The sequence below is a fragment of the Babylonia areolata genome, chromosome 2, assembly GCF_041734735.1.
Source record: "Babylonia areolata isolate BAREFJ2019XMU chromosome 2, ASM4173473v1, whole genome shotgun sequence".
NCBI classification, from domain to species: Eukaryota; Metazoa; Mollusca; class Gastropoda; order Neogastropoda; family Buccinidae; genus Babylonia; species Babylonia areolata.
In genome coordinates, this window is record NC_134877.1 from 12,946,349 (window position 1) to 12,970,537 (window position 24,189).

General features: G+C 41.3%; 1 protein-coding gene across 5 annotated transcripts in view; it reads left to right on the top strand.

Annotated features, from left to right (window-relative positions):
• Positions 1–74: 74 nt before the first annotated feature.
• LOC143297916 (dynein heavy chain domain-containing protein 1-like) overlaps positions 75–24,189 on the top strand; it is a 186,789-nt gene continuing 162,674 nt past the window's right edge. For 4 of the 5 annotated variants that reach the window (XM_076610490.1, XM_076610509.1, XM_076610526.1 and 1 more), the window contains exons 1-16: positions 75–130; positions 998–1,205; positions 1,804–1,908; positions 2,451–2,538; positions 4,996–5,097; positions 5,344–5,529; positions 6,378–6,465; positions 7,053–7,120; positions 7,603–7,698; positions 9,428–9,574; positions 11,510–11,679; positions 12,286–12,396; positions 13,212–13,259; positions 14,134–14,217; positions 21,491–21,580; positions 23,544–23,624. In XM_076610490.1, the coding sequence (XP_076466605.1) occupies positions 1,045–1,205; positions 1,804–1,908; positions 2,451–2,538; positions 4,996–5,097; positions 5,344–5,529; positions 6,378–6,465; positions 7,053–7,120; positions 7,603–7,698; positions 9,428–9,574; positions 11,510–11,679; positions 12,286–12,396; positions 13,212–13,259; positions 14,134–14,217; positions 21,491–21,580; positions 23,544–23,624 (1,625 nt within the window). In that variant the 5' untranslated portion in view covers positions 75–130; positions 998–1,044. The remainder of the gene's footprint in view (positions 131–997; positions 1,206–1,803; positions 1,909–2,450; positions 2,539–4,995; positions 5,098–5,343; positions 5,530–6,377; positions 6,466–7,052; positions 7,121–7,602; positions 7,699–9,427; positions 9,575–11,509; positions 11,680–12,285; positions 12,397–13,211; positions 13,260–14,133; positions 14,218–21,490; positions 21,581–23,543; positions 23,625–24,189) is intronic. The other variant, XM_076610500.1, reaches the window with a different exon arrangement.

Consider the following 24,189-nt stretch of genomic DNA (forward strand, 5'->3'; position numbering starts at 1 on the left):
ATGAAAATGTGTTAAACAATATTGACAAATGTTTATCTTCATTATTTTTGTCTGTGAGATTACTTTGTTAGGGACGACACATCATGGCGGCTTAGCAACGTCGTCATCAACTCTGCAACAAAAGTTGAAGGTAACACGATCTCAGATATGAACCAGTTATTACTAGATGGATGGAATAATATATGTTTGTCAGATGGCGTAATTTGGTTACCACCTCTGTACCTGTTGTGAAAACTTCTTAACATTTTGTTGGATTGTTGAGCAAATTTCTGCTGCAACAGGATATGCGCGCGAAAAAAAAGAAGAAGAAAAAAACAAACAAAACCCCCCCAAAAGAACCAGAATGATTATAACATTTAATCTACTGACGGTTGTTGTGTAAACATCTTTTCCAAGCTCGCCTCAGTTTGTCTTGACATTCTCTTGCATATTAGTCGTGCCATTTCTAAAGATGAACATTTGCGTTTACATCTTAAGCTGACTTTGGTCAATTGTTTATCATCATCATCATCATCACACACATTATTATTGTTGTTGTTGTTGTTATTGATGTATTATTATCATTATGTAGCTTTATCTGTTTGTTTTATTCTATTCATTTAGAAATATTTATTCATTGTTATTATTCTTAATTGATAATAAGTTTTATTATATTGATATTCCCCCCATCCCCACCCCCTCAAAGCCTGACAAGGGTGTTGGGTTATGCTGCTGGTCAGGTATCTGCTTAGCAGATGTGGTGTGCTGTATATTGAATTGTGGAATGCAGTGATGCCTCATTAATTAACTTAATTGAACATTATCATCATCATCATCCTTGTAATGGCCACAAACAACATATTGTTCACATGAGCTGATGGGGATTGGAATTCTTTGTGGTTTGGTGACTTTTTGGCAAAAATGATAAGTTCTAAATATTTCTGAAGCCAAAGTATTTTATAACTTCAAAGTGAATACAAGCTTTTGATGACTGGACTTTGTGAGAATTTTTTGCCAGATAGAAAAGACTGTCATACATAAAGTGGCTGAACCTCTCGTGGGGCCATGGCATCAGGAGTGCATGCCAGCCCCCAGAATGGAGGTCCAGAGCGATTACCACTTCTGCATGAAGGCCGCAGCAGTCTTATTTCTCCCATGTCTGCTCGCCATCAGACACCAACTCCAAGGGAACGAGCATCAGAATGGGCTGTGGACATTCGGAAAAGGTAGGAGTACTTTTTGTATTTCTTTTTCTTTCTTTTTTTAATAGCATTGTCTTGCTTCTGCCCCCTCCCTCTACATCCCCCCACCCCCAATTTCACTTTATAAACATGATTACTATAAGTCACTGCATTGTTGCTGATACACAAAATATGATGAGAAATTTTTGATTACATTATTACTGTTGCCTTATCATGTTATACAGTTTTGAATCAAAACACAATGTAAAAAAATAAATTGCCTTATGATAAGAAGGAAAAGAGGTCAAGTGAGTTGTAAAGAGAGAATGAGAGAGAGGATGTGTTGCTAAGGAATTGCAAAAATCTGTTGATAATACGTACAACTTATTGAAATTTTGCTGTTGAGTCTGAATCATTACAAAGCTTTTGCTTCATGCATGTGTGCATTCCTTTAAATTTATGTATTTGAGTGTTTATATACAATATCTGTGTGTGTGTACATAACTGGTCTTTTGTTTGTGTTTTTAGTGCTTACTGGTGTGTGTGTGTGTGCTTTATTATTATTTTTTTTTAATATAATTTTTTGTTGTCAAAGAAACTAAACTATCAGTGGGGGTTTTTTTCCTCTCCTCTCTTTTCCCAGGATCAAGGCATTCGTTGAGAGGCATGAGGATGTGAATGAAGATGACATCTTGTCGCTGAAACAGGAGCTGATTGTCATCCTCATCAGTACCCTGCAGCAAGACAGGTATGCCTGAACAGCAGGCCTAATTTCTGCTGTTGTTGTATCTTATTTATGTGTTTGTTGTGATGATGAATACATTGTACATGCTTGTGCTGTCTCTTATTTCGCACACGGTGCGGTATAATCTCTAGCCAACCTATGTCTCTTGAGTTGAAAATATAGTGAGTGTAGAGGCTTTGTCAACTCAGTTTTTATAGAGCCATGCTGCAGAAATGCATTTTTTCATGAAAGATTGGCATATTGTGATGATTTTGATCACACACAAACTGGCATCCATGGGCATTCACACATGCATGTGCACACATGCAGAGGCTGCTAGCTTACAGTTACATCAAGCGCGCATGTATGCATTCACATTTGCATATGATTATTCTTGATGGTTGTATGTTGATATGGAGATTAAGTCAATGAACTGAATGAAAAAAACTCAAATATTATCTGCATATGTTTCATACTCATGTGAATGTTCAGTTCTGCAAGACCACTGCTTTTGGATAGGTTCACCTTAATAGTCATGTTTTTTCCCTTTGTTTCACTTCATTTAGTCGGGAATCATGGGCCTATCTGTGTGAGATCCTGCAAGTCCTAGAAGACTACAGGGAATACTTGGACTACTTCGAGACCAGAGCAGAGGTATGTTATTATGTCTAAATAATTTTGGACCAGAGCAGAGGGATAGTCATGTATCTCTCATGAAAGCAAGGCATTTCCGAGAATATTATTGAGAGAACCATGAAACTGTTCTTTAACAGTGACAATAACAATAAAAAGAGAGAGACAATTCACCAGCAGAACATATTCAACAAAGACAAAACATTTCTTGTTTCTTTAACAATCATTATGACAGTTACTTGGCAGAACAGAATGCAAACAGTATAATTTTGTGTTGCAAAACAACATAGATTTGTTTGTTTTTATTTATTTGATACACTGTTATAGAAATAATGTACCCAGTTGCTGGAATATAAATTGCATTCATTAGTCACATGTGTATAAATGCCTGGTATAAATTCTGTATATAACTGCATGTGTGTTCATTGGTGATACATTACTTTTTATGTATTTGCATTTTTTCAGTGAAAAAGTGAATAGCATTGTATATTAAACTGTGTGTATAAAAAAGGGATAAAAGTTTGGAAAATTTATTCACACATGCAGCAATTTGATAGAGCTGAGAAAAAGAGATTGAAAAGTTGGAATGCTGTTTGGAACATCAGGCATCAGAATGATCCACAGATTAAGGATTTCAGAGGATTGAAGTTTACCGACCACTTATTTCTTTCAGGTGCCTGTACTTTCACTTTACTGCCTAGCATGACCTTATTCTCAAATGCTGTTCTTAAACAGTTTTTCCCTGATTGTGCAGTATATGTTTCTTTCATTTCATGGATCATTTTCAGCTGAAAGGCAACTTGGCATTTGCTGTCATTTTTGAAAAGCCAGTGGTAAATTTTACTTTCAACCAAATTTACCTTCCAGTGATCACACAACTCTCAAGAGTGTCCAGACTCATCTAGCTTGCTATTTTGTGGTACAGTGCTGTTTGCTCTACACATCAAGCATAGCATTCTCCACATTTGCATTTATTGGAACCCAACCCAAAGTCTTTTGTTTTGCACACAGTTTTCACCCTGCTGCCAGTGCTGTGACTAAAAGTTAAAAGATCACAGCCAGCCCATACCCACTATCAGTTTCAGTTTCAAGGAGGTGTCAAAGTATGTGGACTGATTTCTATACACTACACATCTGCTGTTAAAAAAAAAAAGAAGCAGATGCCTGACTTTTTTTTGTAAGCCCAACACACTGGTCAGGTCTTGAGGGCCTGCCTTAGGTTTGTGTAAATCATTGACATAACACGTTCATTGGTGTTGACATATGTATTGCCAATAGGGCCTGTGTGGTGTCAACCCAAGGGGGCAACGATGCATGGCTGAACCCATCTCCCTTCCATTCCCATCTATCCCTGTCTCTCCCTTCCATTCCCATCTATCCCTGTCTCTCCCTTCCATTCCCATCTATCCCTATCTCTCCCTTCCATTCCCATCTATCCCTGCCTCACCCTTCCATTCCCATCTTTCCCTGCCTCACACCTCACCCTTCCATGCCCATCTATGCCTGCTTAACCCTTCCATTCCCATCTATCCCTGCCTCATCCTTCCATGCCCATCTTTCCCTGCCTCACCTCACCCTTCCATTCCCATCTTTCCCTGCCTCATCCTTCCATTCCCATCTATCCCTGCCTCACCCTTCCATGCCCAGCATGATCAGAATCACTTCTGCTCTCACTGATCACCCTCACCACCACCATCCCCACCCTCATCCTCCTCTACTTTGACATTGACCTGAATGTTCTCTCTCTCTCTCTCTCTCTCTCTCTCTCTCTCTCTCATCACCACAAACTAACAATCACACCCCACCCACTTTCCTCTTTCCTGGGAAATCATTCACTCATCTCTCTCTCTGTTTCTCTCTCTCTCTCTCTGTCCTCCCAAGTTCCTTAAACAATCTTTCCATTCCCTACTTGACTATTTTCCTTCCTCCCTTTCTTGTACATGGACAGAATACAGCTGACAGAAAGGATGGGGGAAGAGGCGATGGGGTGCGGGAACATGGGGTGTCAAAGTCCAGTTATGTTGAAGGTTCAGACACATATCAAAGGGAGTCTGGAAAGCCCCGTTACCATGCAGTCATGTTGATTAACAGCTGTCTGCACCACCTTCCTTCTCTGGAGCTGTCGGAACCATGTTCTCTATGTTATCATTGCCTCTATACCCCATCAGGGCCTAGGCAGCACCTGGTCCCCAACCTCTTTCAGAGGATTGTCTTCTGACTGTTCTGATGTCTGTACATTAACTTTTGTCTGAAAGTCTTGAGATTGCCTGTTATCTTGACATCACAAGCTGTCGTAACACTTAATGCAGTATGTCTGGAATAAGCTTGATTTGAACCATGATGAATGCAATTGCAATGTCAGTCTGTTTAGTTGAGATTGAGTAGAATTTTCAAATGCATGCTACATAGGAAAATTCCATTCTGTTTCAAACTCATGTTGTATTACGTTAAGTGTAAATGGATTATGTATTGTTGTAGTTTCACCATTATCTGGAAAGAATCCTGCACCATGTTCGCTTGCACCAGGAGCGTCTCTTTGATCTGCAAGTGGAGCAGCACCTCAACAAGGTCTTCCCAGAGGTAAGACGTTTTGTGGGGTGAAGTGATATTTACTATTTGTGTGGGGTGTGTATTTATGTGGGTGTGTGTGGGGGAGGGAGGGGTGTGGGGGGAGGGGTGTATGTGTGTGTGGGGGAGGTGGGGCGCATGCGTGCAAGTGCAAAATGTATACATCAGTGAACATAACATTGTACATCAAGTAACCTGTATCTTCTGCCCCCTTCTCCCACCTCCTACATCCCTCCACGCCCCACAACCCAATATCAGGTGATGGACATCATTCGGAAGCAGGGAACATCACCTCAGTATGACTACTGCCAAGCCACTGGTGACGTGAACACCAACAGACCGGAACCTCTGCCCTCCACGTCCGCCAGCATGGCAAAGAAGAAGAGCAAGCCAGCATTGCTGAAACTTCCTGACGGAACCTATCCCTACTCCACTCATGTCTTGGTAAGAGCCAGGAGTGTGACTGGGATTATATATACAAATAACATGTTTGTGACTGATGTTTTAGGTATAGATAACAGGACTGTGACGGGTTTTAGACATAGATAGCGGGATTGTGACTGGGGTTTTATTGTGTTGCTCTTTGTCACAACATATCTTTGTGTGTGAAATTTTGGCTGCTCTCTCTCTAAAAGAGTGTGTCACTACAGTGCAACACCACTTTGGTATAAATAACAGGAATGTGATTGGGATTTTTGGTATAGATAACAGGATTGTGACAAGGAGTTAGGTATAGATAACAGGATTGTGACTGGGAATTTAGGTGTAGATAACAGGATTGTGACCAGGATTTTAGGTATAAATAACAGGATTGTGACTCGAATTTGGTTTTACAAAGTGTTCATGTGTGTGTCTTTATTCCAGTAGAGGAAATGCTTTGCTCATTGCAAGACTGATTAAACCTCTTTGCTGTCAGTAAAGATATGTCCTCTCTAGAAAGCAGGATTAGTCTCACTCCATGTAACACTTATTGGAAGGTTAACCAGACTATATTCATAGATTTTGTACATAATTTTCAACAGCTGTGGCAGAGTTTGGAGGACAAAAGAATTATGTCAGTGTAACAATGATACTGTTCAATCTTCCTTATATTTAACACCAAATATACATAAGTAAATCATTGATTTTACAGACGCTGTTACAAGTTTTTGAATCTCTGCCATACTATGATTTGAAATGTTGATGTTTATTGTTTGAATAGCTTTGACCAATGCAAGTTTCCAAGGGAATGGGATACATTGTTTGTTGGGTCAGTTTTTTGCCTGTCTGCTGGACTGTGTTCATGTTTACAGGAGGACAACCATATGGTGGCATCTCAGGCTCTGACTTTTGGAGATCTGCGGCAGTCCATGGGAAACGTGGCATTTGAGATGGCTGCCCGTAAGTCTTCACATTGTCGCTCATTGCTTTTGGTGGAGTTGGTACATGGTGTGTGCCTGATGTTTTCATCTGGTTTCTGCTGATCTTGGTGTTGACTGTACATTCTGCGTTAAAATCCACTAACAAACTTGTTTTTCTTCTTTTTACTCTGCATTTGTAGACTGCAGCTCCCATGTTTATTTGTACATGCAAGTGGGCTTTTACATGCATGACAATTTTTTTCCAAACCATATAGGTAGCCACTCTCCATTTTTGGGAAGTGCATGCTGAGTTTGTTCTTGTTTCCATAAACCTCTGAATGCTGACATGGATCACCGGATCTTTAACGTGCACACTGGATATTCTGCATTGCATACACATGAAGGGGGTCCAGGCACTGACTAATCCTCACATCTGTTAACATGGGAGATGGGGGGAAAAAAATGTCCATTCTTATCCACCACGTGCTGTGACTGGGATTGAAATCAGGACCCTCAGATTGAATGTCCAATGTTTTAACCACAAACTTTTTGTGTGTGTGTAATGCTTATTTTTGTTGTTGTCAGTATAATTCTGGAATTATAATTTCAGTTTAAAATGTTTTGCAGGTGAGAGTATTTGGAACTCTTGCCTTGGTACCACAGCTCTTGCTCTCAGTACAAACATTCCTGAAGAGGTAAGAACTAAGGTTGCAGTCCTGTATGTTAGTCTTTGGTAAGGCTGAATGAAAGTATGAATGCGGTGAAATGCAGAATACTTTATTGTCTCCACTGAGAGAAATTAATTATGAAGCTCTTGTGCAGCATTAACAGATTCTCCATCATGATGATGATGATGATGATGATGATGATGATGATGATGATGATGTGTGTGTGTGTGTGTGTGTGTGTGTGTGTTGTGTATGTCTGTGTCTGTGCCTGTGCTTTTTTCAGTTAAGAAAATAGAATGTTAGTGCATTGACAGTTTACCATGTGTGTGTTTTTCAGAATCAGACTAACTTACTTGTCATCAGAACACTGAAGGTTTGATTATGTATCTATGTGTGTGTGTGCATGCATGTGTATGTGTTGTTTGTCTCAGAAGTATTCACAGGGTGGGGGATAATATCAACATGGTTTTATTTTAGTTTCTGAAGCCATCTGCATTTTTGTCTCACAGCCCAAAGGTCCTGTCAAGACAGAGGACATTGCTGTGAGGAAGCTGACTACAAAGTATATTCAGCGGGCCAGGCCAACCCCCAGAAAAGACCATGCAGTTAGTATTTTACATCTGTGGCATGCTTAATGTATGATAGTTGTGTCTGACTATGACCATTAGAACAGAGGAGGTAACTGCTGTCTCAACTATCTGGGCTAGAATTTGATTATAGTGGAGAGTGTCTTGCCCAAGTTACATTCCTGCTCTCTCGGCCAGCAGGGTTTTAGGACAGCTGGTATTGGGATGGTTCCCTATAGGCCAACTATCCCCCAAGGCTGCAGCACTAACAGCCAGTGCAGTCTTGCCTCCTTGTTTGAGAGTCATCGTTCTTCATGAAAGACTAAGCTGTAAATGATTTCCCATTGCAATGGAGGAACCATTGATCATACAGCTCTGTGGCATACATTGAAGAGAAAAGAGAGAGAAAAGGTCAAACAGGATTTTTTCATCATGTTTTATTACGTGTATTGGGAAAATGTTATTGTTAGTGTTTGAAATGTAGTGAACTGACAAAATTATATTTCCTCCAGTACAATCATCAAGAATGTTTGTTTTTTTCAGTTTATACAACTTAATTTCACTTTAGACTAACACTAGTTTCAGGGGTTTCCAACTATGCTGAGTTGTACATAATGAGTAAACAAACCAGTGTGGTGGAACTGAGAGCCCATGTTTTGCCTTTTTTATGTTTGTTTGTTTGTTTGTTTTGTTTTGCCTTTTGCCTTTTTAGTGTGCATACTTTGCTTTGTTGCTCTCCGTACACAAAATACATTCCATAGGCACCTGCACCAGGGCATAGACACTATAGCAACACAGAAATCTTTGTACAAGGATATGAAAACATTTTAAGAAAAACAGATCAAATTCATGCAAAATATGAATGTTTAATGCAGAGGGTAGATGGAGGGCATGGGTAGGGGTATTTCCATATTGCACAGATCTCTGAATTGGCAATTAGGTAATTTTTTCTGCATTATTTCTTTTCTTTTTTTTTCAGAATGAAGACATGCATTTTGCACCGCCGTTCAGTTTAGAGTGCAACACTCCCTGGCGCCAGAAGCACACAAAAGATGGCGTCTGTTAACAGCTAGGGACTCACCTGTGACTTGTACGAAATATAGCTTTCATACCTGTCCCCTGTCCCCACCCCAGATTTTTCTAACTTCTCTTTATTTATGTAGCCAGGTTGGCTACAATCTTCATTGGGCCAGCTTAGCAGACGACTTTTGTGACTCGCCGAAGGTTACTGAGGAAGTTGGTAAATCGGTCACAAGTTATCTCCCTTTACAAGGAGCCGTATGATTTTTTTCATTAATTTGTTAAATTATAGACACTTTCTTATAGATGAAATTATAGTTTTTATGTTATTGGACTTCAGAAAGATCATACTTCTCAACTGTAATGATATCATTTGGCCAGAAAGCCTATAACTCTTTTAAATTAATATATATGTGATATTTAGGTTCAGCGGAACTGAATATAAGGAGTGAGCGAGTGCCAGACAAATTCAGAACTCTCCTGGTCTGGAAGAATGAGAAAATAAAAGAAGAAAACCAGTGCGCTGCCTTCCTGAGTCTACCTTGCCTGGCTGCAGCTCTCTTCTGCAAACACCTTCTACCTGTCTTCACCTTCACAAACACCACCTTACCACCCCATCACATTTATTTACTTATTTTTCATCTGCAGATGTGGTGTAGTGTGCATGGATCAGTTTACACGTTTTTGGTGCCTTCTGTAAAGTGCAAGATCAGTTGGTGTGACTGCATTGGTGTGTGTGGTGCACCAGGTGGAGATTCCCCTGATGACGGGCCGGGAAGCAGTGCAGTACTTTGCCAGCTGTAACCACAACGGCAAGATCAAGTCTCTCTACTTCAACCAGGCCCTGTCCAGACACTTCACGCCCTACGACCTGATTTCTGTTCCCAAAGCCAAAGTAAGCATGGATTATTGAATGTAGACTTATTTGTCTGAACTAGAAAGATTCCAGAGCAAAAAGCTTCGATTTTTATCTTTTAAAAAATTTTCTTTTGCATCTGATATCGTGTGCAGTTGTGTATATGCTTTAACTCACTTGGGACGACAAGTTTTCTCTCTTGCTTTTCCCCACAGACGGCCCATTTGTAAGGGTTTGGAAAAAAATTACAAAAAATACAAAATACTGTGTAAGAAAATGAAACTTTCAGAACTGGTTTATTACGTGTTGAGCTATTACATATAAAAAAAATCAAATTTCTCATCTTATTTTTACAGTTTTGCCATATGTAGAAAATACTACTAATTTTTCACCCCGAATCACCATACCCATGCTCACTTTCTGCTTTAAATTCGCTTTCTTCTTCGTCATCATCCACCTCTTCAGTGTCCGACCCTTCAGTTTGTAGCATTTCAAGTACTTCGGCAACCGTAAAACATTGCCGTCACTGCCTTGTTCACTTCACAACGTTCTGAGAAGAGCCCGCTTTGCTAACAGGCTGGCACGCGAGCAGACGACCGGTCAGTGACTTTGTCAGCGTGTGTGCAAGACGGGCCACACATCCCAGGCTGACCAATCATACCATTCGATTGTGGAGTGACCCAGAATAGCGCACTCTGCTTGGCTAAATCACAAAATCACATGCACAGCGCATGATGGAATTTTACTTTCGGAGAATGCTATTCCATTCCTTCGTCCGAATCCGAATACGTTCACCATTCTGTTTTTGTTCCTGGGATTAAAAAAAAAAAAAATGTAACAGCAGATGTGGTGTAGCATGTATGGATCTGTCCACAGGCTCTGACACCTCCTTGAAACTGAAACTGAAACTGAAACTCCTGGGATTGTGGCATGTGTTTTGTACGTCAAGTCCAACTGTTATTAGCTGGCATGTTCACTTTTATTTGTCAACAGTAATACTCCAAACCACGTATTTTCATGACATGACAACCTGCAATTTCTATCATGTACTCAGAGTAAAAAAAAAAAAAAAAAAAAAAAAGGTTGAAGACAATAAAACTAAAAAAATGGAGAGTGGAGCTTACAGTTTTCAGTGTGTTTCTGACGGGCGCAATAGCCGAGTGGTTAAAGCGTTGGACTGTCAATCTGAGGGTCCCGGGTTAGAATCACGGTGATGGCGCCTGGTGGGTAAAGGGTGGAGATTTTCACGATCTCCCAGGTCAACATATGTGCAGACCTGCTAGTGCCTGAACCCCCTTCGTGTGTATATGCAAGCAGAAGATCAAATACGCACGTTAAAGATCCTGTAATCCATGTCAGCGTTCGGTGGGTTATGGAAACAAGAACATACCCAGCATGCACACCCCCGAAAACGGAGTATGGCTGCCTACATGGCGGGGTAAAAACGGTCATACACGTAAAAGCCCACTCGTGTGCATACGAGTGAACGCAGAAGAAGAAGTGTGTTTCCTTGCAGACTTATCCGTGTGTGGTCCATGGATGAAAACAGCAGAACCATCACTGTGTGTTGTTTGGACACATTTTTTGTTGTTGATGAACATCCAGTCTGAGATCAAGTTGTCTGTTTTGTATTGACTGTTTTGCAGACCATGATCTGTATGATAGTCTGACTATTGATGAATGAGTGTGGAGCTCATTCTGTGAAATTGACAAACTTTTAAAATCAAAGTGCATCCACCAGAATGGTGTGCATTGGTTGCTTCATGAAGTGTGTGTGTGTGTGTGTGTGTGTGTGTGTGTTTGTACATGTGTACATGTATTTGTGTGTGTGCATGAGTGTGTGCATGCACTTGCATATGTGTGTGTTTGTGTGAATGTGTGAGTGTGTGTGTGTGTGTGTGTGTATTTACGTGTATGTGTGTGTGTGCGTGCGCGAGTGTGTTCATGTTTGTATTTGTGTGTGTGTGTGTGCAGACGAACCCAGAACACTATGTGTTCACATCTTTCGGAGTGCTGCATGTGTACCCTGACCAGCCTGCAGAGAGCCTGACACTGTCCCAGTGGCAGCGACAGGCAGTGCTGTGGAAAGCCATCTCCTCCATCCCCTTCTTCAAAAACTACCTGGTCAAGAAAGCTTTCCAGCGGTAAGATGCACTGTCACATATGCACTGTCTGTAGTGTACACTAATGTGAGATGTTGTTTTACACATGCGCTCTCTGAATTTTTGACTCACTTGTGTAAACAAAGTGAGTCTATGTTTTAACCTGGTGTTCGATTGTCTCTGTGTGTGTGTGTGTGTGTGTGTCTGTGTCTGTGTCTGTGTCTGTGTGTCCATGGTAAACTTTAACATTGCCATTTTCTCTGCAAATACTTTGTCAGTATTCTCTGAATTTTTGTTTTGTTTTTTCTTCTTAGGACATTCAATTTTTGGAGCTTTAATAGACAGTAAAAATACCAGGTATTGTTGAAAAGTAAATTAAATTAATAATTGTACGTTAAGATTGTGTATTAGGTATTAAACCTGATACAGTAAAGAAGGGTTTCAATGATGTATATGAGCACAGTTTTCAATGGATGAATGAATATAGATGTGCTTTACTGTCATTATCATTATTGTTTTTAAAGGCTATTTCTACAGTGCCTAACTAAAACACACATTTGAATACCCACACTGGCAATAATGCAGATATCTTGTTTCCATGTGTGTGTGTGTGTGTGTGTGTGTGTGTGTGTGTGTGTGTGTGTGAAGGTGGAGGAGCAACAAGCTGTACATTGACTACCAACGTAAACAGGCTCTGGTTGAGGACAGCCTTCTGCAGAATGTGCCTGGTTTTGGGGCTGGTCTCCTGCAAGTGTCAAGGTCTTTTGCTGTTTTGTTTGAACTTTATGCTTAATCATAATTCTTATTCATTGTTGAATATTTTATTTTAGATTTTTTTTTATATGACTTTAGACATTTTAACTTTTTTTTTGTTTGAACTAATCACAATTGTAATATTTGCTGTAGAGTTTTCTGGTGATACCCAGCTTCATCAGTTTGTCTGTAAATGAAATAAATGCAAAAGTGTTTTGCTGGCTGGAGTGATTTGGAGACTTAAAGGCGTTTCCTGGTATTTGATTTCATAGAATTCCTTCTGTTGTAATTAATTACGAAGACTGATTGATGAATAGTGTTTTCTGTTTGACTCATTTATCACAAACCGCCATACACCTTCGATCAGTCTGATTCTGTTATTCTTGATATGGCCTCAAGAATTACCCTTTTCCCCCATATAAGTCAATTGTCCTGAAAATATAATTATTTAGCAATATAAAAATGTTGTTTATCGGGTGTGTGTGTGTGTGTGTGTGTGCCTGTGTGTGTATGTGTGCACATTTCTGTTTGTGCATTGTCTTTTTTATGTAATGTCTTAAAATGTATTGTGAAAATAGCACATTTTAATTCCCCTTTTTTACTTAGATTTTTTTTAATTAATTGTTTTTATATTCTATCTTCATGTTTACAATTTTGACACTTCCATTTTTTACATTTCTTCTGAAGATCATATTACTGGTTTACTGTTGCTAAAATTACATATACCAGGTACAGATAACATGAACGTGTTGCAATCCTTACAGTAAAATGAATTTTGATCAAAAGTCTGGCATCAGTTTGCATTTTGTCTGTTTTGTCAGACTGCTGAAGGAACTCATCACTGTCCAGTTCCTGCCCTTTGAGACAGAGTGAGTTATGTGAACTGCTTAGGACCTCCCTTCAGTGCATGTTTCTGTAACGAATGTCTGCATTTGTTGCGTCCTTGGGTAATCACTGTGTATGTTTGTGTTCATGTGTGTGTGTGTGTGTGTGTGTGTGTGTGTGTGTTCATGTGTGAGTGTGTGTGTGTGTGTGTGTGTGTGTGTGTGTGTGTGTGTCTTCTTGCATGTGTGTGTAAGTGTATAACTGTTTGTGACATGTGTGCATTTGAGAATGTGTGTGTTTCTGTGTTTGTGTCTGTGTGTTTGTCGTGTGTGTGTGTATTTGCAACAGACAGATGTGTGTTCATGTATGTTCAGTGGGTAGCTGTATACAGTGTGTGGAAGGAAAGGAGAAAGGGTAAAAAGGCTATTAAAGGCCATGAAAGAAAGCAAGCACTCTCCACAATCTGAACCCTGCTCCACTTACAACTTCCTCTCCACTGTACTCCATCCTCGTTCACACCTCATTGAAAAGTGCAGAGAGAAGGAAGGTAAATCCAGAGTCTGGTCATCACTTGGAAAACAGATGGGATTGTAAAGAAATCAAGAGGACTGGGGTGTTACACCTTAGATTTGAAGACTGTACCTAGTGCAAGAACTAGACATTCAGGACACAAATGTGTTTTACATGTTAATTCACCTCCATGCCTTCATCTCCACGCCCACTGTTTCAGTGTCATCATGGTCTTTTGACAGCTTTTCTGTTTGAACATTTGCAGTATTTTGTTAATAAGAGTGTGAGCTCTTTTGTTTTTTGTTGTTGTGGTATCAGTATTTCCAGTGAATTCGAACATTTTTTGTTTTCATCATTATATTATGTGACAGTAATAATGTTGTTTCAACTGTATTTGATATTTTTCAGCAAAACGTATCAGCTGGGAGAGTATGAAAACAACATCAACTACAAAAACATTCAAGCAGAGAAAATCTTGGAGAAATTCTTCAGGTAAATAAATGTTGTCTTTATTGTTTCATTTGGATAGCAGGGTAGCCACGCAGTAGACTGTTGGCCATGTGGCTTAGGTATTAAGTTTTATATTTGATATTTTGATTAGATGCAGACTCATTAGGCTGAGTTTGCTGGACACAGCAATATTCAAGAGGAAAAAAAGAAGAAGAAAAAATCTTTATAAAAGAGTGGTATGTTTATAATGAAAACACAAGAGTGTGCCAAGAATAAAGGTCCAAAAATACCAAGAGCATTTCTCTAGCTAATGGTATGCACAGCAAAGTGCAAATTCTTGGATGTAATATGTGTATAGTTTCCTTGCTGATTTATATTAGTCTAGTCCGATGTAGGAACCATCGTTCAGTTTGGTACGATTTCACCAAATTTGGTACACATGCAGTTTTTTATGTTCTCTTTCAATTAAAAGGATGACACACGTGATCACACGCTGTTTTCATGCTTATATGTATACTCCTCAAAATATACTAAGTTCTATAGAACTTCTAATCTTGAAGCCAAATTCAAAACGCTAAATGATTTTGACCTGCTTCAAAATATGTAATAACATCATTCATGCAATCTTGCTATAATATGTTCTAATTATATACATATATATATATATACTACGCCAATATTTTAGTGTATCATCTCAAAAATACCCTCCAAAATCATGAGTAATAGACAGATTGACAGCGAACATGCTTGGGATTGGTTAAATCACAAAAAAGGTTAGCACAAGGTCCTACCTGGTTAGTAATCCCACCTACTGCAAGCAGTTGTCCATTCAAGGGATTCAGATGTCATCTCTGTGGCAGGTGCCAGCACATGCACACAATTCTGTGCATGGAAGGCTGGCGCGGCAACAGTTACAGGGATTCCGGCAAATCTTCTTGCAGCCACACCTCACAAGTTCTTTGCAGATATCAGCTGCTTCTGGCAAATCTGACCAGAGAGGAGTCCACTGTCCACCTGGACTGCCCCTCCAGCCCCAGTTAGAAGGACTTGGGAGACCCTGAACAGCGCACAGTGTTCTGCCCCAGCAGTGTCCACCTTGAAGTACTGCCCGCTTGGTGTGCTGCTCCAGAGCTGCTCGAGTTGGGGGTATCCGTTCAAGAGGACGACCTTTGGCAAACAATTTCTTTCTTGCTGTGTTGACACTTGAACTAGGACAAGATTTGTCATACAGCAAGACCACAAAGTGTTCCAGAATCTCCATGTCTTCTTTGCTGATTTCAGACGGGCCTGCTGCCAGATGTTTGAATGCTGGGGTCACCTTTGGAAACATTTTCCAAACATCCCACGCCGTTTTCTTTCCGACACCTGCAAATGAAGAGGATGTATCACACCCTGTGAAGGAGTGAAAAAGTGGTAGGCACTCTGATACTTCTTTCCCAAGATTGTCAGCAATACCATGGCCTGAAATGTAGCGGAAATGTGCTCCAGTCCCAAACGCTATCCACACCTCCTTGGCTGGTATTCTGCTGACCGTAGCAACTGCAAGGACAACAACATCTGTATCCACTGTCCGGATCATGACAGCAGAGTGTCCTTTCAATGCGCAATCTTGGAGGTGCAGAAGTATGCGGGTATCCGCTTCCTCATGATCACATGGAGCCAGGTTGTCTGTGCTGGTTTCCTTGGAAGTCAGAACATTTGTAGCCAGAGTGCTGACCAGCAGTTTGTTTGTCTTGATGCCAACCGTGATACTTTCTGCCAACATGCTGAAAAGTGCTTCTTTGTTGGCACCAACTCTCAAAAAACTGCTCCAGTTGGTTGGCAGTGGTGTTGATTCTTTTAGGCTGATATGGTCACCCTTTCCTCTTTTCTCCCTGGTTCCATTTTTCAGACTGTCAGGCAGATAGTGATCCCAGATGACATCCACACGTTCACAAGAGTCTAGCTGCTGGAGGATGTAGGCTTTGAAGACTTTCTCTGTGTAGTCTCTGAACGTTTTGCATCCTGGTCTCGGTGGCAACATCTGCACTATTGCTGCTCCATCCAGAATTTTGGCTGTGACGGCAGGGGCTTCTGATGAAGAAGGGACCGGGTTTTCAAGGCATGTTAGAAGGTCAGACTTTTTCGTCAGTCTCAGCATACCACGATCCGACAGTGAAGGAGGAGCTGCTTGATTTTCGTGACTGAAAAATTCGTCCAAGTCACCATTTCTTGACTGGCATGCGATGTACATTCTGCCAAAAATTTCACAGTTGTTCTTTAATGATGTTATTTCATGGACCTGTCTAGATGGCTTTGATGAAGATGAAGTGTTAAACAAGAGCAGTTTGTTCTTTGGAATGGTGTGATTGATGGGTTTGGTACACTGAACCAGCCGTTCTTCGACATACTGATCATACTGTTGTTGGCCAGTATTTTGGATTGACCTGAGCGAGTCAACACTGTTTTGGTTCATCACTTGACGAGTGTCCAAGGTCACCATGCTTTTGCTGTCTTCCATGAAAGGATTGCCCAGTTCTTGCATTGTAGTGAAAAGAGTGTTCATATCTTCAGCAAAACCTTTTTGGAAACTGGCTGTTTGCTCGTGGTGTTGCAATTTAGGTTCTTCATTTGTGTATTTGAAACTGTTTTCAAACTCATGCAAGATCCGTTGCACCTCTGGACCTGCTGTGATCCATCTGAGCAAAGCTGTTGGATTGTCAGTCAGTCCTACAATGCCACCATCTGCTTTCATCTGTTCATTGAGTTGTTCATGGGCTTGGTCAATGGCCATGGCAGAAAAGACACGCCCAGTTTTCTGCACCACAAAATGCCCCTTTTTGAACTCTGCATATGTGGAAGGAGCTTTGGTTGGCAGCTGTACCATGTCTCTGATGTGAACTGGAAGCCATCGAGCATAATTCGAATGATTGAGTGTGAACATCCATGGTGCAAATTCACCAAGACATTGCACATACAGTCTGAAATCAGCTGATCTCAGAGAACGCACAAACTGAAGGTAGAGAAGCTCCAGATATAATGCCATAGACCAGAAGGCAAACTGGGGCTTTTCTGAGAACATTTTCTGATGCCATGACATGAATGACAGTGGTGTTTCTGCTCCATCTCGAAGCTGTATGTAGTCATCAAAAGCTGCCCGCTGGAGAAGGTGTAGGACTGCTGCTGTTACTTGATGGGCATACCTTGCTCTTGTGACTTGTGAGCCATTTGATATGGCATCCACTCTTCCACTTGTAGTGACACCAGCCTGAACAAGTGCCGTTTTCCATCCACTCCCATTCAGCCAATCTCCCAGCAACTTCAAGATGTTCATCTCAATGTGTAATCCCCCAAGCATGACAACATACTTTTCTTCCCCATGTGTCTGTGGCCGTTGCCATTGAATCTGTTTGCAAATAGCGTACAGAGGCAAGTCTGCTGTAATCACAGGTATTTGCTGGGGGTTGAGGCGCTGCACTGCTTGCCTGATGAGATTCATGGCATGAAGGATCATAGAAGCTGACTGAGCTTTCTCTGTGAAAAGTGGCAGCAGAGCCATATTGCAGACAGGTCGTTCCACTGGTTGCTTGCTAGCATGAAATGCAGCCCATGACATGTTATCTTCTGCGCTCAGACTTTCTTTGGCTCTCAAAGCATCAACATTTGACAGCCACTCGTTTTCCCTTGTCCTTGAAGCCATAAGGGCATCAGACTGTGTCTTCACATCACCAAGAGTTTCTGGTGCATAACATTCTCTGACGAGGCTGACCTCTGTGACATCTGTGTATTCTGCAGGCATTGGGGTGACATCATTGCTGCTTGCTTTATGGATGATCAGGGGTATTCCTCTTGGAACGCCTGGGTTTTCTGTTGTCGGAAACTGCATAAGAGATATGGCAGTGCCATGAAAAGAGTCTTTGGATCGCAATGATGATGTGTTGTGGTCAATATTGTCAACAGCCCCAACAGTGAAAAGGTCTTCCTTCAACTTTGGTGGGCATACACATTGCTCTTCCTCAAATCTTGAAGACACTGAGTTGCCAAGCTGAGTGACAATTTCCATTGTCCTGCTGTAAGAGATGCATAGTCCCTGTTCAGAAAGTTTATCAATCAGTTCTCTTTGTCTTGTTCGAAAATATATCATCAGGCTAATGTAGACAGCCAGTGGTGTTTCCCGAGTTCTTGTGTGGTACTGTTTGGAAGAGGGTGTCTTGTTTCCAACTTCTTTCTTTTTCGTGTTGAACATCATTAGCTCTGAGACTGACAGAACTGATTTCAGCTTGACATCGTTGTGTGCACTGTCAGCATCAAAACGTGTGCCGTGCATAGTCATGCCAATCAGTGCACAAAGACTGGGTGGGACAACACTGTCTTCTATCCCTGGATTAAAAGTGCCATCAAAAGCAAATTCTTTTGAAAGAATATCTCTGCGTACAATCTGTGCGGCTCGGGCAAGATGAAAAGCATCATTGTCTCCTTGACTTGCTGTACTGACAATGGCGCTCATGTCTGCATCAAAAAGCAGGACTACATCCTTCCCCTGTTTCTGAGCTCGTAGGTCCACAATTTGACCAAGAAGTCTGTCTTTTAGTCTTGTTGAATTCACTTTCCTGTCATATGTTGGGTCCAAGTCCTGCATTCTCCTATCATACATTTTGCTGAGTTCAGACAATTTGAAAATGGGCAGGTTTGGGTTTTCTCTCTCTCCATCAATGAAAAAGACAAGTTCACTAAGTACAACAACGTCAAGGCTCTGCTCTGTAGAAGTACTGCTGCTGTTTTGCTTCTTCATGTGTACTCTGTGGCGGTTGTGCAGTCGAAGCAAACACTTCGAATGGTATCTTGCATCTAATGCATGCATGTCTCCTCCGGAAAGTTTCCCCAGAAGAACTCTGTCTTGAAGAGTCTCGGCATATTCACGAACAGTTTTATCAATAGAAAATGTGCGAGCACTGAACAAAGTTTCGCTGGTATCGTCACCACTGCAGAAAAAACAGCTTTGCGTCCTTTCAAGACTCTGACCCATCATCTTGCGAGTTTTTATTGGACTTTCGTTTTGTCCTTCACCGATCTCACGTTTTTTGGCTGCCCTCATTGCTCGCTCCACTTTCTGATTGTCAACTTTATTCCGACAAGTTCTGTGCCACAGCGCTTTATTTGTTTCAAAAACAGAAACCATGTCTACACCTTCATCCAAGAGTTCTTTCTTTATTGGAAGATTCAATCTCCCCAGTTCCCTAAGTTTTAAAATGTTCTCAACTGTATGCGTGTACCCTAGTTGCACTCCTGACTTGGCAAACTTACTTTCTGATGGATTGATGAGTTTTTCCTCTTTGTTGGTTTGACATAAAGCACACAGATCCCAGTTGATGGTTGATGTTTCAGTAGGAATATTGTAGGAACATTCTGGGAGCTGAGAAGGCACGTTTTCCTGGTGAGATGTCGGCAAGTTTGTTGGTTCACCTGCAGCAGTTTTGAAATCATCAGTTGAAGTCAGAGTCACGGTCCTAGTGGACAAGCTGTCATCTCCTCTGACAGCTTCTTCTTCAGTAACAGCAGGTAACCCAGTGGAATCTGCCATGACTGGAGCTGTCCTCACTACACTGTCGATCAACTAGCGTGTCCTCTAGCGGTCAGTACTGACTTTCTGCCCCAAGTGTACATCGTGTATAGGTGGACAACAGGTGAAGGAGAACTGCTTTCTTGTTGTTTTAGTTGTGATGAATTGGGCAAAGCCTGAATTGGATAGTAAAGGAATCTTAAGTTACACAATGGTAATTAAGCAATTATAATGCTGTGTGCATGTGTAGCATGATAAATATAGATTTCAGAAACACACACACACACACACACAAACACACACACGCGCGCGCGCGCACACACACACATTACACAAACATATAAACATACCACTACACAGACACACACACACACACACACACACACACACACACACACACACACACACACACACACACACATGTATGTTACTTTGGATACAGTTCTATCTAAACTACACACACACACACACACACACACACGCGCGCGCGCACACACACCCTTGCGCACACGCACACGTGCGTTTTACTTTGGATACATTCATATGTTACATACCCCCCTCCCCCCAAACATACACACTGCACACTCGCATACATGTAGCTCACAGACACTAACACTACCACCACCACCACCACCACCACCCCCCTACCTCACCATAATAACACACCCTCTCCATCCCCTCTCTCTCAGAAACCGATTTCAGGGTCTCTAATACAATGAGTGAAGTCATATCTCCTTGTGTGTTACCTGTGAGTGTTGAGTTCAGTCAACAGTCTACGTGGTTGGATTAACGTCCTATTAGCCATTCGGCTCTTAAGGACAAGTTGTTCACAAATGAATTCAACAGATCTCTTACTAGTACACATAACCCGAAATCTGACCTCGTAGCAAACACTCTTCAACAGCGATCACACACAGCGAGCACATGGCGGCCAGCAGCAGCAGCAACAGCAGCTCGTGTCAGTGTTTACCGAGTCAGTCTATGCCTATTAAATAATTCAAACCGATATGATGTCGATATTATATCACTATTATAAGGCATCTCCTTTCGCCCCCCCTCTTCTTTCCAAAAAAAGTATGTATACAATATATAAGCTTACCGCATGTTCGTAAATACAACATGCAGCGGATAATTTACGTCGTCTGCTTCAGAACTGGCAGCGGAGTACCACAGTGTCGGCTGACGCGCTTCTCGGCATCTGATTGGCTGAGCTTATGAATGGCTGGGTCAGAGCATCCCACGCGCGCATCGCGCACGCCACATGTGCGATGGCATATAGTCCTTCTTTTTTGTGTTCATACAACATTAAATTGAAAGGGAACAGAGTGTGTCATCCTCTTAATCGAGAAAATATGCAACGAGCTTGTCTTCTGCTCCTTATCACAAAATCGTACCAAACTGAACGATCCTTATAATCGAGTGCCAACATCGGACTAGACTATATTTCATTTCCTGAATATGTCTAGCTGGATACATCTGCCAAATGAATAATTTGCAATATTGTTGGCAGGATTGGTTTCTACAGTACCTGCATAATTCCTATGTTTCAACATTAAATGTGCTCATAGCTGTATGGATGGAAGCGGATGTTAAGCTCTTTGGGATGAAAATGGAATTGAAACCTTGTGGAATAAAATAAATGTGTAACTAGCTAGACAGTGAATGTGTAACTGATTATTGTGGCTCACAGGACTGCAAAGTGAACATGCTGTTTATGATTGCTAGTGGAAGTGAAAACATATGTGTGAACTGTCTGTTGATGGTGTGGTCACGCAGCTACTGCAAGCTTGTCGTGGACACCACAGCGGAGGAATCCTTCAAGAAGATGAAGCATTGCGAGGAACAGGTCAAGAAGAAAACCTTCTTGTAAGTGTCTAGATCTGTGTGACTGGTTATACTAAACACAGCAGGATTGGTTTGTGAATGTCTGTTGCCTCTGGCGAACAGAAGAACTGAAAACGTGTGTGTGTGTGGTGTGTGTTTGTGTGTGTGTGTGTGTGTGTGTGTGTGTGTGTGTGTGTGTGTGTGTGTGTGTGTCTGCTTGCATGTGAGTCAGTGAGATAGAGAATATAACAAATACCAGTAATACCAATTTGATGGAAGGAAGAGGACATTGTTATCAATGGTGCATTTTCACTCATCATTCACATTTTATGTGTTTGGGGTATAATTTATGTGCATATTAATTTTTTTCTATTTGATATGGTGATCTGGATACTTATACTGCACCTATCCTCAGTCAGAGACCAAGCTTTAAGCGCTTTACAATCACAGAACCATTTTCTCAACACGGACCTACCTGGGTAGAGCCGACTGACAGCTCATCATGGGCGCACATCATTCATTTCCTATGTCATTACATCAGGTTTCAGTCACACACACTCACATAGACATGTAACATTTTACATGTATGACTGTTTCTGTTTATTTACCTCACCTTGTAGGCAGCCATACTCCATTTTCAGAGGGGTGCATGCTTGGTATGTTCTTGTTTCCTTAACCCACTGAACGCTGACGTGGATTATGGGATTTTTAACATGCATATTTGATCTTCTGCATGCATATATACACACAAAGGGGGTTCAGGCACTAGCAGGTCTGCACATATGTTGACCTGGGAGATTGGAAAAAATCTCCACCCTTTACCCACTATGTGCAATGGGGATTGAATCAGGAAACATGGGCGAGAAGCCAGCGCCCACACCTGGTTTTATCTTTGAGTTTCCCATTTCACTCTTAAACTTCCAGCTGTCATGAGTGCAGCTGTGAATCTATCTGCCAGAGAAAGATAAAAGTTCATAGAAAACTTGCATTATTATATTATTCACAGATATCACGGTTACACTGTTTTCAGATATATAATTGACTGAAGTAATTGCCATCCACTTGTCCTGGTATGCTCTTTGTACATCTCTTGTTTGAGAACCAAGCAAAAGACTGCTGGTATGAGAGCTTAATTTTCTGAAACATGAAGGGAAACTTTTATTCAGGCTTTCTTACAAATATATGTTAATTCTTTTACGCAAACATCCTGATTGGTATTTTGTAGACGTCAAACTCTAAATCATCTTTTAACTTCAGTTTGGTGACCATGACCTTGATGTTGCTACAGAGCAGTGTTAAAGACGGATGTGCAGTGTAACAATGTTAACGACAGATGCGCAGTGTAACCATGTCAAAGAGAGTTGGGCAGTGTAACCATGTTAAAGACAGATGTGCAGTGTAACCATGTCAAAGATGTGCAGTGTAACCATGTCAAAGACAGATGTTCAGTGTAACCATGTCAAAGACAGATGTGCAGTGTAACCATGTCAAAGACAGATGTGCAGTGTAACCATGTCAAAGGCAGATGTGCAGTGTAACCATGTCAAAGACAGATGTGCAGTGTAACCATGTCAAAGATGTGCAGTGTAACCATGTTAAAGACAGATGTGCAGTGTAACCATGTCAAAGACAGATGTGCAGTGTAACCATGTCAGAGACAGATGTGCAGTGTAACCATGTCAGAGACAGATGTGCAGTGTAACCATGTTAAAGACAGATGTGCAGTGTAACCATGTCAAAGAGAGATGTGCAGTGTAACCATGTCAAAGACAGATGTGCAGTGTAACCATGTCAAAGACAGATGTGCAGTGTAACCATGTCAGAGACAGATGTGCAGTGTAACCATGTCAAAGACAGATGTGCAGTGTAACCATGTCAAAGAGAGATGTTCAGTGTAACCATGTCAAAGACAGATGTGCAGTGTAACCATGTCAAAGACAGATGTTCAGTGTAACCATGTCAAAGACAGATGTGCAGTGTAACCATGCATGATGTCACTTTGCAGCACCAAGGACTCCCTGCACCTGCAGAAGGTGAAGAAAGAGGAAAGGGAGAGAAATCTGCAGAAAGCAAAGAGAGAGACTGGGTAAGTATCATCAAACTGTTACGGTAGCCCAGAATAGTTTTTGAACGATTATCTACAGTTTTTGAAAAGGTTGTTTTCGTAGTTGCTTTTGAAGAACTTTTTATTAGAAAATCTGAATTTTTTTTTTTTTATTAAGTAATGGCCCTCTCTCAGTTTCTTTCACGTTTTGCATTTTTGGGGAAAGGACATTCCAGGAAAATACCTCTCCATGAGTGCACTGTGTATTTGTATTTGTATTTCTTTTTATCACAACAGATTTCTCTATGTGAAATTCGGGCTGCTCTCCCCAGGGACAGCGCGTCGCTACACTACAGCGCCACCCATTTTTTTGTATTTGTTCCTGTGCGCAGTTTTATTTGTTTTTCCTATTGAAGTGGATTTTTCTACAGAATTTTGCCAGGAACAACCCTTTTGTTGCTGTGGGTTCTTTTATGTGCGCTAAGTGCATGCTGCACACAGGACCTTGGTTTATCGTCTCATCTGAATGACTAGCGTCCAGACCACCACTCAAGGTCCAGTGGAGGGGGAGAAAATTTCGGGGGCTGTGCCGTGATTCGAACCAGCA